The following is an 18,593-nucleotide window of genomic DNA, read 5'->3' as shown; positions in this document are numbered from 1 at the left end:
CGAGAAGCTGCTGCCTTGAACCGCTGGAAATCATATGGTGTAGACACAAACTTGTTGTTAGGAGACAGAGTTTCAGGATTTTAACTCAGTGATACTAACTCAGTAACACCAATGGAATGGCAATACATCTCCACATCTGGATTGTGAGTGGCTTTGGAGGCTTAAATTGCAAGTGGATGTGGTGTTCCTATATATCTGCAGTCATTGTCCTTCTAGATGGAAGTGGTCATCAAAATAGAAGGAGTTGTCTAAGGAGCTTTGGTGAGTTGCTTAAGTACATCCTATAGATAGTACACGTTGCTGCTACTGAGTGTCGGTAGTAGAGGAAGTGGATGTTTGTGGATGTGGTGTCAATCAATCTGTCTTATCCTGGATGGTGTCAAGCTTCATGAGTGTTGTTGGGGCTGCAGCCATCCAGGCAAGTGGGGAGTTTTCCATCACACTCCTGACTTGTGCCTTGTAGATAGTGGAAAGACTTTGGGAGTCAGGAGGTGAATTAGCTCAGAGTTTCTAGCATCTGACTTGCTGTTTCAGCCAAAAGCCTGATTATTGTCTAGTCTTACTGTGTATGGGCATGGATTGTGTAATTTGTTGAGGAATTGTGTATGGTGCTGACTACTCTGCAGTTGTCAGTTCTAGAGTTGATTGGACCATGGATTCAACAGCAGGCTGAGTGAGGTAGAGGCAGCAATGTGTTAAAATCTAGAGGTGAAGTCGATCATTGCGGTGCAGTGCAGTATATAAATAGGAAGCTCAAATGAGGCCAAATAGATTTCAGGGATTGATAACAGTTTAGCTAGATATGGTGGCCTGAGTGATGATGGTATTGGTGACATGGCAACATCAAAGCACTCCACTCAGTGAATGTTATTCATCAAATGAATGGCTGCTTGAGTATTTCTCCATTTCCCAGTATCCTGAAAGAAATTCTTGATGATTTTAGGTAATAATTTTCCAGAAACAACATTTACGTTGAGTTACGTTTTAAGATAATGTCTTAAGTCTTAATTTGCTGAGTAGACAACATAGGCAGATATGAACTTTATCCTTGATTTGCAGCCAAAGAGAACCCTGTGTGTAAATTTTGGAACACTTCCAAGCTAAGTGATTTTTAACTGAAGGAAACAGATACGCTTGTAATCTTGAAAGTGCCTCTCCTTCCAAACAAGTACGCCAACGCATCTTTCAGGAAGCTACAGAATATGATGCTTGATGGCCTAACTAATTTTCTTTGGCCTTATGTGTGGGGAGGAACAATATTTAGATGAGTATATAATTAGCTTTTCTAAAAAAGTATTCTTAGTTTTATCGAGGTTCAGCCTGTCAGTTTCTCTGGGCCCCTGTTGGGTCAGTGTTGATATCAGGCTGGTCGAGGGTCCGCCTGTCAGTTTCTCCGGGCCCCTGTTGGGTCAGGGTTGATATCAGATTGATATTTCTGGGAGTGACAGAATGAAATGAAGACTTCTCCTGCTTGCTGACTACAACATTTGAAATATCTTAGCATTTTCCACCTGTTGAGGATGAGGTGCTCAACCTGTAACATGTAACGTGTGCTCTCACCACCTATTCTTGGATGACTTTCAAATTTCTGTACTTTATCTTGGGAAGAAAATTATTTGTTTGGACTGCCTTTCCGATCCTTCCGAATTTGTCGTCCCTTGTGCTGGTTGTTGGTGTTTAGTATCCTGTGTTGGATTCCTGTTTAGCAGAATTAGAGCCAAATGGTTCTAGGAAGAGGGAGGGGCTGGGATAAAATGAAAACAAATCCTGTCGGTGAACTCCTTATCACCAAGTTTGCTCAGATTTATTAGTGAAGTGTTATTCTAGGCAGTGCCTTAATAAACAAAGGAGCCATTGGGTTATTAAAAGAATGAAAACCTGTCAAGAACCTCTCATCGTTCTTCTGTGCGACAATGCTTAATAGTTTTAAAATGAAATATGCACATATTTACGGCGCTTCCTATAACTCTCTCTTTTTTTGTTTTCTCCTTTTGAGGGCATTTGTTTACTGTATCTCAGTGGCTGTTGCTCCTTTGACCCCGCCCACGAATATCTGAAGTTTGTGTCGGGGCTGGGTGATCACTTTCTGTGGGATATGTGATCAGATCTGGGACCACCACAGCCTGGCTCCCTTATTCGACTCTAATAACTACTGTACACCATGGAGCTTTTCAACGATAGCCGGAAGTACTACGTTCCGTCATCTGTGGCCTTGTCTCTTTGGCTAGTGCATATGGTAGCTCAACTTATGGTCTGAGTTTGCCAAAATCTTCTGGCCTTTAGTGACATATTTTATTACAGAATACTCCTGTAAAGTGCCTTGGGATTGATTTGCTGTGTTAAAGTTAATTTGTTATTGTTAAAGGTAGGTAATAACTCATTGCTTGTCTGTGAGATTTAATTAAGGTGTGCGAGAAAGAATTTCAATGTGGCTTATTGAGAGTGAATCATATATCCAGAGGTTGTATTGCTGCAATCAACATTAGTGTCAGATCCCATCAGGAATCTGGTCACCTGATCATGGAAAGCAAACCATTATTTTGAGAGAGGGCAGCAGATAGACGATCGATAATTCCTTTGTAATTTTATGCTAAGTGAATGGCCAACACTGTGACAGGTGGAGTTCACTGCAAGCAAATGTGAGGCTATCCATTTTAGTCCAAGAAAGGATAGATTGTAGTACCCTGTAGATGGTATGAAGTAAAATACGGTGAATATCCAAAGACACTTGGCAATTCTCGTTCATAGATCTTTAAAATGTCATGAACAGGTACAGAAAATAATCAAGAAAGCTAATGGAATACTGGCCTCTACATCGAGAGGACTGGAATATAAGGAAGCAGAAGTAATGCTGCAGTTGTACAAAACCCTGGTTAGACCTCACTGGGAGAACTTTTGATTAGATCTGTCCACCACACCTTAGGAAGGATAGATTGGCCTTGGAGGGATCACAGTGTAGGTTTATAAGAATGTACCTGGACTCCAGGGATTATGAAAAGAGATCATACAAACTTGACTTGTTTTGTCTAGAATTTAGAAGGTCAAGGGGTGATTTGATCAAAGTCTTCAAGATATTAATAGGAAAACACGGGGTAAATGAGAATAAACTAATCTCACTGGTTGGGATTCTACAAGTCGGGACAACGACTGAGAATTAGGGCCAGGCCATTCAGGAGAGATGTTAGGAAGCACTTTGACAGGCAAAGGGTAGTAGAGGTTTGGAACTGTCTTCCACAAACAGCAGTGGGTGCTGGATTAGTTGTTAATTTTAAATCTGAGCGTAATAATTTTTTTGTTAAGCAGAGATATTAAGGAATGTAGGCCAAAACCGTTATCAGGTGTTAGGATGCAGATCAGCCGTGATGTCATTGAATGGTTTGAGGGGTTGATTGACCTACTCCTGTTCTAAGTAAACAAAAATTCTCAGCCTGGGAAATGTAAGGTTTTGAAGGAAGTTTGATAGTTTAAGGTATGGAATTTAAACTTTTAAGATTGTGATAGTGATGAAGTAGTTTATCAACACAGTTTGATGAAAGAGGACTCATTACCATGAGAATAAAATTTACCAAGGTAGCAGCAAACAAATTCATATACATTTTTGTCACGATGCCTACTTAATTCTTCTCCTGTAATTTGCCTATCTTTATCTGTCCAACAGTTCTTCCAAAATTGTCAGAAGTTCCTCTCCTATCTATAAATATGACTGTCTTACTTTTCTCCTTAATAACACAACATGCTGTAAGTACTCAGCAGGTCTGGCCAGAGTTAATGTTTTGAGTGAAGCATAACTTCTTCAGAATTGAAGAATAGAAAGCGGGGGGTGGGGTGGGTCTAGGATAGGGTAGAGGGTGGGAGAGATGAACTGACAAAGATGTCTTGGAAGAGAAGGCAGAGGGAGTGATAATGATTGTAATAAAGGAACTAAGTACTAATCCGAAGTGCGTGTTAGTGAGCAGCTTTGTCCAAAAACAAAAACATGAGAAACAAAATTGAGACTCGCACGTGGCAAAAAAACCAATTCGAATGGAACACAGAAGTCATAGTTTGAAACAGTTGAACTCCATGATGAGGCTTGGAGGCTGTGAAGTCCTGAATTGTAAGATGGTTCTGTTCCTTGAGCTTATCTTGAACTTCACTGGAACATTGCATTCAGCACACAATATGGACGTAAGCGTGGGCTGGTAAATTAAAATGACAAATAACAGCAACCTCATTCAACTACCCGTTTCAATATGTTCCTCCCGAAGTCTCTCCCTTGCAGTCCTCCTCAAAATAACTTCCTGAAAACCCTCCTGTTTGATCATGCTTTTTATCTTATTCCTTGGTTTCCTCTGGTTTGACATGTGGACATTTGGTATATTTCAAATCCCAATAAAGCACTCGTGCTCAACTAAATTGTACACTGTGTAATTTTGTGTTTGAAGTAGCTTAGCACAGGCGAAATATAGTAGATGATAAAAAACACAGCACTAATACCAGATTATGAGAAGAAAAGTCTTCTTTTCATGTAAAAACTGAAAGATATGCAGATGCTGTAAGTCAGGAACAAAATCAAGTTGCTTCGAAATTTCAGCAGGCCTGGCAGAATCTGTGAAGAAAAATCAGTGTTAATGTTTCGGGTCTGGTGATCCTTCTTCAGAACCATTCTGAGGAAAAGTGACTGGACTCAGTTAGCTCTGATTTCTCTTCACAGATGCTGCCAGACTTACTGAGCTATTCCTGCAACTTCTGTTTTTGTTGTATTGATGTGTCTTCTCGGGCTCAGTAGCCCAAACGTCCTGTACAGTTGATAGAAGTACAGAGTCTATTCTGCTGTGGAGAAGCTTTGTAGCTGTGTTGTGCATGGTAAGCACTCCCAAACAGCAAGGAGAGAAGGAGAATGGCTGGACAGTCTATCACATCAATGGTTGAGGAATAAATGTTGCCTGTTTCCTTCACACAGGGTGATTAAATTGTCAGAATCAACCTTTCGATGTTTTCTATCTGACTCCCTTGAATCTTCATTGTATAGAAATGGCATAACTGTGTGAACACATGGCAGTGTGAAGATAATTATGTCTGAGATTTGGAAGGTGCTATCCCTACCCCCCAGTTTATGTTTGGCAGGTGTTGTACTGTCCCAGATCAATTCCTTTCTCTAATGTAACAGACGTTCCTGTTGTATTTTTAATATACAGAATGATTATCACTATGAGTACACGGAATGCGATAACACTGGGTCCCGGTGGAGAGTTGCCATTCCTAAATCTCCAGGGATGTGCACTGGATTACCTGAGCCAATCAAAGGCAGAGAATGCTGTAAGTTGCTGTTTAAACTGCTCATTAGCTTAAAATCAAAGTATTTAAACAATTTCATCGTGTACAGTACCCCATTAACTGCTGCTATTTCTGTAGTCAAAAATGCATTTTATTACCAAAATTTGCAAATTTTGGAAATAAAGTGCATTTTTAAAAACCAAAGCAATTTTCAGATTGTAGATTATGAATTTGTGAAATGAAAGTTGACATAGTCCCAGGGGGCCACAGAATGCTCTTCCATCAGAGAGAGGGAGAGATGACTGATGGTGGGTTTAATATGAAGGTCACTGTGCCTCAGCTAGGGACAAGGCTGAGACGTCTGAACAGGTACATGGATAGGAAAGGTTTAGACAGATATGGGCCAAATGCAGGAAAATGAGCCTCGTTCAGTTTAGGAAACCTGGTTGAAATAGATGAACTGGGCTGAAGGGCCTACTTCTGTGCTGTATGACTTTGAGAAGGCAGGGCCATCATGGTGACCTCAGGTGGTAAGAGGCTTGAATCTTTACTATTGTTATCACACCTGCATTGCAACGCAGCCATTCAGTCAACTGAGCTAACCCATTCTCAGGTTATTCTAAATAGAGGGCACAGTAGCATCATGGTTATGATGCTGGACTAGTAAATCCAAGCCTGTGCTAATCACCTGAAGGCACATGTTCAAATCTCTTCACTCTAGGGAAATTTAAATTGCATTCGTTGACTTTGTGATATTGAGTTTTAAAGAAAAAAAACTGGAAGTGCTGGTAATCTGAATAAAATTAGAAATTACTGGAGAAACTCCGGTCTGGCAGCATCTGTGGAGAAAGAAACAGAATTAATGTCTTTTATCCAGTGAGTTCTGACAGAAGGTCACTGGACTCGAAACATTAACTCTGTTTTTCTCTGTATGGACGTTGCCGGACCAGCTGAATTTATCCAGTGTTTTCTGTTTCTGTTTGTGATATTGGAATGGTTTCCTCAAAGCTGAAGACCCTACAGCGTCTTACCCCAGAAACCATCCTTTTCTGTGAGTGAAAACCAGCATCTAACCACAAATTCTTATGAACAGTCAGTCAGGTCAATTGTGAATTTTGTCCACAGATGCTGCCAGGTCTGCTGAGTATTTCCAGCATTTTCTGTTTGCATTTCTGATTTCCAGTGTCTGCTGTGTTTGGTACTTTAAAAATGAAGCAATTGGATTCAGAAAATTGATGCTACAGACTAATATTGACATGCCGTTGGTTTAGACAGTAACACAGTGGAAGTGCAATATTGCAGGACAAGCAGACCAAAAATGATAGATTTGATGATAAGAAATGATAATCTCTGACAATACTTGGAAATGACATGAAACCAGTCTGTACTCATAGAGTCAGAATTGTACAGCATGGAAACAGACCCTTTGGCCCAATTTGCCCAAGGTGACCAGATGTCCCAATCTGACTTAGTCCCATCTGCCAGCATTTGGCCCATATCCCTCTAAATCCCTCCTATTCATGTATCATCCAGATGCCTTTTAAATGTTGTAATTGAACCAGCCTCCACCACTTCCCCTGGCAGCTCATCCCATACACCACCCTCTGTGAAAACGTTACCCCTCAGATCCTTTTTAAATCTTTCCTCTCTGATCTAAACCCTATGCCCCCTAGTTTTGGACTCCCCTACCCTGGGGTAAGGACCTTGGCTGTTTACCCCATCCATGTACCTCATGATTTTGTAAACCTCTCTAAGGTCACGGCTCAGCCCTGGATGTTCCAGGGCAAAAAAAGTTCCAACCTATTCACCCTCCCCCTATAACTCAAACCCTCCAATCCTGTCAACATCTTGGTAAATCTTCTGTGCACCCTCAAATTTAATAATATTCTTCTTATGGAAAACCAGAATTGTATGTACTCCTTCCTTTGTTAGATGTTGATTGGATATAATAGAGCAGGAAGCAGACCCTGGCACTCAAATAACATTGAAAATTATTCCATTTGGTAGGGAATATATTTTGCTTTAATCTGTTAATCACTATTCTAGATATTAAAAATACATTTCTAACATTTATAGGTATAGAGAAACAGCGAGTTGTAACTAAGATCCAATGGTCAGAATACATCTTTCGTGAATCTGCCCCTGTCAGGCTTAATGATGTTAGTGTCAGATTGATTTATTCCCAGATTAATGGATGTTGGAATTGACATTGTTGTAGTTAAACCACCTACTGGAAAACTGAGCACTGAATTTGTTAATGGTTGTTCATGGCTGCCTTGTCAAACAGAACATTCCAGAAGTCATCAACAGGGTTGGTAATATCTGTCAAAGGGCAGAGTTAGCACAATAAGTTGTAGATTTTCCTCTCGCCATGAGGAGAAATATGGAAATATATAAAATAGAAACAGGAAGAGGCTATTCGACCCTTTTGAGCTCTCTGAGCCATTCAATATGATGGTGGCTGATCATCCAACTCACTTCCCTGTTCCTGCTTTCTCCCCCATACCCTTTGATCCACTTTGACTCAAGAGGTATATCTAACTTTTTTCAAACAATCAAAGTTGTGGCCTCAGCAACTTGCTGTGGCAGAGAACTGAGTCAATCCTGCTATGCCATCAGTCTGGTAAACCTCTGTTGTGCTCCCCCCATAACCAGAACACCCTTCCTCAGATAAGGAAACCAAAACTACATGTTATATTCCAGATGTGGCCTCACCAATTGTACAATTGCAGCAACGCATCCCTGCTCCTGTACTCTAATCCTCTCCCCATGAAGGCCAACAAACCACTTCCCTTCTTTGAGACCTGCAGCACCTGTGCGCTTACTTTCTAAACCTGGTGTACAAGGGCACCCAGGTCTCATTGTCCCTTCACCCTTCCCAGCCTATTGCCACTTAAATAATAATCTTCCTTCCTGGTTTAGCTCCTGAAGTGGGATAAGCACATATTTATCCACGTTATATTTCATGTGCCTTGCATTTTCCCATTCACTTAACTTGTCTAAGTCACATTGCAACATCTCTACATCCTCTTCACAGTTCACATTCCTGTCCAACTTTCTGTTGTCAGCAAACATGGAAATATAAGTTCACACATCTAAATCATTAATAAATATTGTCAATAGCCAGCATCTGAGCATCATCTCTGTAGTCCCCAACAAGTCTCTGCCTGCCTCTTCAAAAAAGACCCATTTCTTCTTACTTGCTGTTTCCTGTTTGCTAATCAGCTCTCGGTCTGTCAGTAGACTACCCTTAATCCCTTTAATTTTATATGCCACTCTCTTTTGTGGGACTTTTAGCAAAAGCATTCTGAAAGTCCAAGTAAACCACATTCACCGGCTTGCCCTTATCAACTCTATTAGTGCCATTTTAAAAGACGTCTAGTAGATTTGACAGTGGGCTGAAAGGCCTTTTTTGTGCTGTAAAACTATTATGTAAAAGTACATTAAGTGTCTCAGGAGTGAACCCACTTTCCAACTTGGGGATTTGAACATCTCCTATTGAACCAAAAAACAGACTGCAATCTGTGTGACCTGCAATCATGCCTTAATTTTTTCTGTTTTCCAGCCTTTTCTTGTGGATCAGGGGAGTTTCTGGAACTACAAAATCAGAACTGCAGTAAATGTGCAGCAGGGAGTTACTCCCTGGGAAGTGGCATTCGATTTGATGACTGGGATACTATGCCACTTGGATTTTCAACAGTAGCGACATTTGTAGACGATATGGGAAAGAGTAGTACCGGCAGTAATAATTGTGACTCGTAAGTAAACCAGCAACAGATTATTGTTCCATGCTGTCTATGCTGAAAGCTTATACAAGCCAAGCAAAAATTTCTGGAAAAGCTCAGCAGGTCTGGCAGCATCCATGGGAGAAATCAGAGTCAATGTTACAGGTTGTGTGGCCCTTTCTCAGAATGTTGGTTCTATATGGTCTGAGTCAGCCACATCACTGTGGCTCTGGAATCATGTAGGTGAGATGAGAACAGCATATTTTCTTCCATTCCTGAATCGTGTGAGCTTTTACTCCAATTAGTAGCTGTCATGGTCACAATCAGGACTTGGGGTGAAGAGGGCGTTTGGTGGGGCGGGGGGGGGCGGGGGGGGGGAGGGGTGATGCTAGTGCGGTGGAGACATCAGGGCCCAGTGCTCCAGTGGGTAATTGCATTGTGGTCAGGGCATGGGGTTGGGAGAAGCACTATGTGAATTCTGTCCCTGGCTGTGGCCACTATGTTTGGATTAGCCCTACGTTCCAAAGTTATTAGTTGAATTTCAATTCCAGACGCTACTGTGGAGAGATTTGACATTACAGCCACGCCACTATCTCCCCACCTTCTTCTACAATCGTTGTGTTGTGAAATCCAGTTAATGGATGTGGCCATACTACAATCATGTACTGCAAAAGAAATTCAGAATTGACGGACACACTTGTGAATGATTAGTGGGCAGTATATTCAATATCTAGCACTTTAAATCCCTCAAATACATCCCAAAAATCACAGCTTCCAGTCTGCAAGAAAGGAACTAGAATGTGGTTTGTTGTATTTTGAAATTGACACGCGTGAGGTTAGAATGCAGACCTCCGAATGATATTGCAGATCACTCACCAAATGAGTGCAATTGCTGGCCTTATTGAGTAATTTAAGTTTGCTGTTGCTGAGTTTGAGGATCCAACATGCTGGAAACCAGCACTCTGTCCAGTATTTACAATTTGCCATTGCAAATAAGCTAAGGAGAAAGTACGCAGCGCCGTTTCTAAAGAAGAGATTGTAAGAACTGCCGCTGCTGGAAATTGAGACAGTACAGCGTGGAGCTGGAGGAACACCACAGGCCAGGCAGCGTTAGAGGAGGAGGAACGCTGATGTCCCTAATGAAAAAGCCTCTCATGAAAGAAAAATGCGTACTCACCTCATTGTTGTTTCAATGAAACTTTCTAAAAAAAAGCAAGATCTGACTTTTATTTCTTTCATCATTTGGAATAATTTTACTCGCAATTAACCTGTGATTTTACAGATCCTCCTGGATTCCCCAAGGAAGTTACATTGCTTCAAACAGAGATGATTGCACAGTTTCCCTCATCTATTCAGTACACCTGAAGAAATCAGGAAGTGTTACATTTGATTATCAATATCTGGATAACTCTATCTTCTTTGAATTTTTTGTAAGTGCAGTTCAATTAAATATTTCTCACGAGTTAATGTGAATTAGCATTGGACCAACATTCTTTGAGATAAAGAAAGATGTTGAATTTAAATTGTGCCTTTGTTGTGCGCAAAATGAACCTAAGGACATCACTATTCATGGATAATTTTGAGGTATAGTTTTTGAAAACAGAAGCAGGTTGTTGTCCATACCAAGATTACACGCATAATAGCGATGCCAGTTAATTGGTTTTGCTAATAGTAAATGATGGAGAGGACACAGGGAACTGCAGTGTCCTGGTTTATGAACAGACTTAGTCATCAGCTTCTGTGTCTCAGCTGAATGTTGGCACCTTTCACAACATACAGAAGTATCACCTGGAATAGGGCTTGAAACTACTGTGTATCTGAGGACTCTCACTGAGCTAAGCTGAATCTAATGCTGTGTAATTTGGCCCAACTGCCATAATTTCTATGTTCAACTATTGTAAAAATGAATTTTTTTTAAAAACAATGACCATTTCAGTCTTTTTAAATTGCCTTCATTAAGTTGTTAACATTTTAATGTTGGGCATACTTTAATTCTATGTAATGAGGAGCCAAGTGATATCATTTGTTCCTTAAATAATTAGAAAAGAAAGTATGAAGGCAGTGGAGTATCGATTTGTATTTTGTAACTTCTTCAGGATTATAACTGTCAAAACTGGACAAGCTGACATAATTAGACAATGAAAAGTGCTCTCAGGAAGGTATCACTGGGATAAGATTTCATTAGATTCAAATGATGCCAGCTAATTGAGGTACAATTAAACTCTGATATATCACAAAATCAATCAAAACACAATTGCCCTTTTTGTAACAGCATGGGCCAGTTCTGGTTATTCAAGATCATTAATGGTGCAGCTCAGAATATAATCAGATATTGCTTGTGGATTGTTAGAGTATACTGTTCAGTGCCTGCGTAATTCTCATGATTTCAGCTGACATCTAAAGATGACAGCATCTGTTGAAGGGTTCTGTCTTTTTTTTGAAAAGGGTTCACCTTAAATCTTAAACAGAGAAAGCCTTACACACCTGGAATGTCGGCATGCCTGTCCTTGGTGGCCCTAACCTTGTTCCCCATCCTGGAACCATGCTTGTTTCATTATGGGGAGGTAAGGTTGGTACTGGTGGAGAAGAGGCTGCTTACAGGAGATAATGTCACCTTCAGTCAGAATAGAACTTAGAACATAGAACAGTGCAGCACAGTTCAGACCCTTTGGCCCACGATGTTGTGCTGATCTAATATTCTACAAAGATCAAACTACCTTGCATACCCTACATTTAACTATCCTCCATGTGCCTATCCAAGCGTAGCTTAAATGACTCTAAAGTATCTGACTCCACTACCACTGCCAGTAGCACATTCCACACACCCCCCACTCTCTGTGTGAAGAACCTACCTCTGACATCTCCCCTATACCTTCCTCCAATTACCTTAAACTTATCAGAGATAATGGGAACTGCAGATGCTGGAGATTCCAAGATAACAAAATGTGAGGCTGGATGAACACAGCAGGCCAAGCAGCATCTCAGGAGCACAAAAGCTGACGTTTCGGGCCTAGACCCTTCATCAGAGAGGGGGATGGGGGGAGGGAACTGGAATAAATAGGGAGAGAGGGGGAGGCGGACCGAAGATGGAGAGTAAAGAAGATAGGTGGAGAGGGTGTAGGTGGGGAGATAGGGAGGGGATAGGTCAGTCCAGGGAAGACGGACAGGTCAAGGAGGTGGGATGAGGTTAGTAGGTAGCTGGGGGTGCGGCTTGGGGTGGGAGGAAGGGATGGGTGAGAGGAAGAACCGGTTAGGGAGGCAGAGACAGGTTGGACTGGTTTTGGGATGCAGTGGGTGGGGGGGAAGAGCTGGGCTGGTTGTGTGGTGCAGTGGGGGGAGGGGATGAACTGGGCTGGTTTAGGGATGCAGTGGGGGAAGGGGAGATTTTGAAACTGGTGAAGTCCACATTGATACCATATGGCTGCAGGGTTCCCAGGCGGAATATGAGTTGCTGTTCCTGCAACCTTCGGGTGGCATCATTGTGGCAGTGCAGGAGGCCCATGATGGACATGTCGTCAAGAGAATGGGAGGGGGAGTGGAAATGGTTTGCGACTGGGAGGTGCAGTTGTTTGTTGCGAACTGAGCGGAGGTGTTCTGCAAAGCGGTCCCCAAGCCTCCGCTTGGTTTCCCCAATGTAGAGGAAGCCGCACCGGGTACAGTGGATGCAGTATACCACATTGGCAGATGTGCAGGTGAACCTCTGCTTAATGTGGAATGTCATCTTGGGGCCTGGGATGGGGGTGAGGGAGGAGGTGTGGGGACAAGTGTAGCATTTCCTGCGGTTGCAGGGGAAGGTGCCGGGTGTGGTGGGGTTGGAGGGCAGTGTGGAGCGAACAAGGGAGTCACGGAGAGAGTGGTCTCTCCGGAAAGCAGACAGGGGAGGGGATGGAAAAATGTCTTGGGTGGTGGGGTCGGATTGTAAATGGCGGAAGTGTCGGAGGATAATGCGTTGTATCCGGAGGTTGGTAGGGTGGTGTGTGAGAACGAGGGGGATCCTCTTGGGGCGGTTGTGGCGGGGGCGGGGTGTGAGGGATGTGTCGCGGGAGATGCGGGAGACGCGATCAAGGGCGTTCTCAATCACCGTGGGGGGAAAGTTGCGGTCCTTAAAGAACTTGGACATCTGGGATGTGCGGGAGTGGAATGTCTTATCGTGGGAGCAGATGCGGCGGAGGCGGAGGAATTGGGAATAGGGGATGGAATTTTTGCAGGAGGGTGGGTGGGAGGAGGTGTATTCTAGGTAGCTGTGGGAGTCGGTGGGCTTGAAATGGACATCAGTTACAAGCTGGTTGCCTGAGATGGAGACTGAGAGGTCCAGGAAGGTGAGGGATGTGCTGGAGATGGCCCAGGTGAACTGAAGGTTGGGGTGGAAGGTGTTGGTGAAGTGGATGAACTGTTCGAGCTCCTCTGGGGAGCAAGAGGCGGCGCCGATACAGTCATCAATGTACCGGAGGAAGAGGTGGGGTTTGGGGCCTGTGTAGGTGCGGAAGATGGACTGTTCCACGTAACCTACAAAGAGGCAGGCATAGCTGGGGCCCATGCGGCCCAAAACGTCAGCTTTTGTGCTCCTGAGATGCTGCTTGGCCTGCTGTGTTCATCCAGCCTCACATTTTGTTACCTTAAACTTATGTTCCCTCTTAATAGTTATTTCTGCCTTGGGAAAGAGTCTCTGGCTATCCACTCTATCTATGCCTCTCATCATCTTAGTCACCTCTCATCCTGCTTTGCTCCAATGATAAAAGTTCTAGCTCCCTCAACCTTTCCTCATAAATCCTGCCCTCCAGTTGAGGCAGCATCTTGGTAAATCTCCTCTGCACCCTCTCTAAAGTTCCACATCCTTCCTACAATGTGGTGACCAGAACTGAACACGATATTCCCAGTGTAGTCTAACCAGGGTTTTATAGGGCTGCAACATAACCTCGCAGCTCTTATACTCAATTCCCCTGCCAATGAAAGCCAAGGCACCATATGCTTTCTTTACAACCCTATCAACTTGGGTCACAACTTTGAGGGATCTATGGCCCTGGATCCAAAGATCCTTCTGTTCCTCCACACTGCCAAGAATCCTACCATTAACCCTGTATTCTGCATTCAAATTCGGCCTTCCAAAATGAATCACTTCACACTTTTCTGGGTTGAATTCCATCTGCCACTTGTTTGCCCAGCTCTGCATCCTATCAATGTCCCGTTACAACCTACAACAGCCCTCCACACTGTCCACAACTCCACCAACCTTCATGTCATTGGCAAACTTACTAACCCACCCTTCCACTTCCTCATCCAAGTCACTTGTAAAGATTACGAAGAGCAGACGTCCCAGAACAGATCCCTGTGGCACACCACTGGTCACCGAGCTCCCGGCTGAATACTTTCCATCTGCTACACCCTCTGTCTTCTATTGGACAGCCAGTTTTGTATCCAGACAGTCAAATTTCCCCGAATCCCATGCCTCCGTACTTTCTGAATGAGCCTATTATGTGGAACCTTATCAAATGCCTTGCTAAAATCCATATACATCACATCCACTGCTCTACCTTCATCGATGTGTTTTGTCACATCCTCAAAGAATTCAATAACGCTTATGAAACATGATCTGCCCCCCTCATAGCTATGCCGACTATTTCTAATCAAACAGTGTTTTTCCAAATAATCTCAAATACTATCTCTCAGAATCTTCTCCAATAATTTGCCCACCACAGAAGTAAGACTGACCGGTCTATAATTCCCAGGAATATCCCTATTCCCTTTCATGAATAAAGGGAAGACATTTGCCACCCTCCAATTACTTGGTACTATTCCAGTAGACACTGGGGATGCAAAGATCATTGCCAAAGGGGCAGCAATCTCTTCCCTCGCTTCCCATATTAACCTTGGGTATATCCCGTCTGGCTCAGGAGACTTATCTATCCTCATGTTTTTCAAAATTTCTAGCATATCCTCCTTCCTAACATCAACCTGTTTGAGCATATCTGCCTGTTACATGCTGTCCTCACAAATGTCAAGATCCCTCTCACTGGTAAATACTGCAGCAAAATAGTCATTAAGGACCTCCTGTGACTCCACGCACAAGTTCCCTTCACTATCCCTGATCGGCCCTACCCTCATTCTAGCCATCCTCTTGTTCCTCTCATAAGCATAGAACATCTTGGGGTTTTCCTTTGATCCTACCCACCGAGGATTGTTTAGCACAGCTTCGTGGGCCAAAGGGTCTGTACTGTTCTGTGTTCTTCCTCCTGGACCAGGATGTGCAGTAACTTGATCTCAATCCAGTTGATGAAAAAGTAAAGATTAGCCCAGAAGGGCCGTATTAGAAAGAGAAAAAGTGCCTTGTAGGTTGTTATAAATTCTTTACCCCCTCATGCTCTTCACCCATAAGGGAATGGACACTTTCAGCATTTAACAAAACTCAAGATGTTAGCTCATTCATTGGCTTCTGTAACTGTAACTTAGACAAGTGGTTACTCTTGCTGCTTGATTGTCCTTTTCCAATGAGTATGCAAATGAACAAGAACTGCAGCCAATTCCTTTAAATTGAAACACATCAGAAATTGAGCTGAACAGATTCGCAGTTCATGGACCACTCCGCAGACTCACCCAGCGTGGACATGACAAAGCAAAACTCTCTGTAAGCACTAACCAAATCATTGTGAGAGCCCTAAATATTATTTTGTTTATGTGTCTATGATGCTATGTTAATATTGTATGAAAAATGTTTTTTTCCTTGAAGTGGTGAAAAGAAATATACTTTTTTTTTTCACACTTCTTTATTTCCAAATCTGTTATTTCCAGGTACAAAATGATCGGTGTCAGGATACAGATATGGCAGAACAAAGATGGGTGTCTAAAACAGAGAGGGATGAATGGAAAAAATATTCAGTAAGTGGGACATAGCACCTGACGGTTCAAAACACAAGATTGGAAAAAGTTTCTTTTTCCAATGTTCCAGAATGACGTGGTAAAAGAAAGGTTGTTGTGAATAAAACTGAACCCTGTTCTGTTTGGAATGGAAGATGCTACAAGATCCTTTTCAGAGCTTGCAAATTAAAATGCATTATTTAGAACAGGAATTTTGCAAAAAAAAAAATGGGAATATATTTCAGTGAGTAGAAGAGCAATTGTAGAGAGAAAAGCATTGAATTTGCTTCTAAGCAAGAGCAAATTGCTTAAAATACTGAAATAGTTAATTTTAAATTTATTTATCAAGAGATGAAGTGGACGTTTTCTGTCTAATAATGACCTCTCCTGCTGTGTGCAGGCTTCATGCCTCTAGGTGAGAAATTATTTGTATCTGTTCAAATCAACCTATAAACACACTGATCTTCAGAATCTGTTTTCTAAATGAGCAATGTTGCACTCCTTTTGGTTTCTCCCTGGTCTGAATTTACCTGAGTTGGCATAAACAACTTCTCAGTTGGGATAGTTCACTGGCATTCAGTGGTTTTAAAATGGCAATTGATCATTTTGGAGATAAAATTCATATCGTGTCTTCAGCCTGGAAACCAAATCGCAAAGCTGTAAAGATGGTTGGATGTCAAGGTGGCAATTGAAAAACTGGAAAGAGTTATCAAAAACTTCCTCATAGGACTGGGATTTAAGGAGATGCCAAGGTGCGGAACTGGATGAACACAGCAGGCCAAGCAGCAGCAGGGGAGCAGGAAAGCTGACATTTCAGGCCTAGATCCTTCTTCAGAAATGGGGCGGGGGAAGGGTGTTCTGAAATAAGTAGGGACAGAGGGGGAGGCGGATTGAAGATGGATAGAAGAGAAGATAGGTGGAGAGGAGACACAGGTCAAAGAGGTGGGGATGGAGCCAGTAAAGGTGAGTGTAGGTGGGGAGGTAGGGAGGGGATAGGTCAGTCCGGGGAGGATGGACAGGTCAGGGGGGCGGGATGAGGTTAGTAGGCAGGAGAGGGGATGGAGCTTGAGGTGGGAGGAGGGGATAGATGAGAGGAAGAACAGGTCAGGGAGGCGGGGAGAAGCTGGGCTGGTTTTGGGATGTGGTAGGGGGAGGGGAGATTTTGAAGCTGGTGAAGTCCACATTGATACCATTGGGCTGCAGTGTTCCCAAGTGTTGCTGTCCCTGCAACCTTCGGGTGGCATCGTTGTGGCACTGCAGGAGGCCCAGGATGGACATGTCGTCTGAGGAATTGGAGGGGGAGTTAAAATGGTTCGCAGCTGGGAGGTGCAGTTGTTTATTGCGAACTGAGCGGAGGTGTTCTGCAAAGTGGTCCCCAAGCCTCCGCTTGGTTTCCCTAATGTAGAGGAAGCCACACCGGGTACAGCGGATGCAGTATACCACATTGGCAGATGTATAGGTGAACATCTGTTTGATGTGGAAAATCTTCGTGGGGCCTGGGATAGGGGTGAGGGAGGAGGTGTGGGGGCATGTGTAGCACTTCCTGCGGTAGCAGGGAAAAGTGCCGGGTGTGGTGGGGCTGGAGGGCACTGTGGAGCGGACAAGGGAGTCACAGACAGAGTGGTCCCTCCAGAAAGCAAAAAAGGGTGGGGAGGGAAAAATGTCTTTGGTGGTGAGGTCGGATTGTAGATAGCAGAAGTGTCAGAGGATGATGCGTTGGATCTGGAGGTTGGTGGGGTGGTACGTGAAGATGAGGGAGATTCTGCTTTGGTTGTTATTGCAGGGAGGGGGTTTGAGGGATGATTTGCGGGTAATATGGGGGAGACAGTCGAGGGAGTTCTTGACCACTGAGTGGGGTGGAGGTTGTGGTCATTGAAAAATGAGGACGTCTGAGATGTCTGGGAGTGGAATGTCTCATCCTGTGAGCAGATGCAGTGGAGGCGAAGGATTTGGGAATAGGGAATGACATTTTTGCAGGAAGGTGGATGGGGGGAGGTGTATTCCAGGTAGCTGTGGTAGTTGGTGGACTTGAAATGGATATCGGTTTCCAGGTGGTTGTCAGAGATGGAAACGGAGAGGTCCAGGAAGGAGAGAGAGGTATCAGAGACGGTCCAGGTGATCTTAAGGTTGGGGTGGAAGGTGTTGGTGAAGTGGATGAACAGTTCGAGCTCCTCGTGGGGGCACGAGGTGGCAATGATACAGTCATCAATGTAACGGAGGAAGAGGTGGGGTTTATGGAGCCGAGATAGGACCTGGACTGACTGCCCTGGTCGACCCCATTGTCTCCGTTACGTTGATGACTGTAACGGCACTGCCTCGTGTACCTACGAGGAGCTCGAACAGTTCATTTACTTCACCAACACCTTTCACCCCAAGCTTAAGTTCATCTGGACCATCTCTAATACGTCTCTCTCCTTCCTGGACCTCTCTGTCTCCATCTCTGGAAACCACCGACTCCCACAGCTACCTAGAATATACCTCCTCCCACCCACCTTACTGCAAAAATGCCATCCCATATTCCCAATTCCTTCGCCTCTGCCGCATATGCTCCCAGGATGAGGCATTTCACTCCCGTACATCCCAAATATCCTTGTTTATCAAGGACCACAACCTCCTCCCATCTCAGTGGTCAAGAATGCCCTCGACAGTGTCTCCCACATTTCTCGTAACTCATCCGTCACACCCCCTCCCTGCAATAACAACCAAAAGAGAATCCCCCTCGTCCTCATGTACCACCCCACCAAATCTGGATTCAATGCA

The 18,593-nt window shown here is 43.6% G+C and overlaps 1 protein-coding gene across 2 annotated transcripts in view; it reads left to right on the top strand.

Annotated features, from left to right (window-relative positions):
- The window catches only part of elapor2b (endosome-lysosome associated apoptosis and autophagy regulator family member 2b), a 117,195-nt gene that overhangs the window by 42,387 nt on the left and 56,215 nt on the right, over positions 1-18,593 (top strand). For both annotated transcript variants that reach the window (XM_059654817.1, XM_048554024.2), the window contains exons 2-5: positions 5,178-5,298; positions 8,822-9,014; positions 10,264-10,411; positions 15,768-15,854. In XM_059654817.1, the coding sequence (XP_059510800.1) occupies positions 5,178-5,298; positions 8,822-9,014; positions 10,264-10,411; positions 15,768-15,854 (549 nt within the window). The remainder of the gene's footprint in view (positions 1-5,177; positions 5,299-8,821; positions 9,015-10,263; positions 10,412-15,767; positions 15,855-18,593) is intronic.

This window comes from Stegostoma tigrinum, chromosome 25 (genome assembly GCF_030684315.1).
Source record: "Stegostoma tigrinum isolate sSteTig4 chromosome 25, sSteTig4.hap1, whole genome shotgun sequence".
In the NCBI taxonomy this organism is placed as follows: Eukaryota; Metazoa; Chordata; class Chondrichthyes; order Orectolobiformes; family Stegostomatidae; genus Stegostoma; species Stegostoma tigrinum.
Note: the sequence above shows the minus strand (reverse complement) of the source record. Positions and strands in the feature narration are given on the sequence as shown.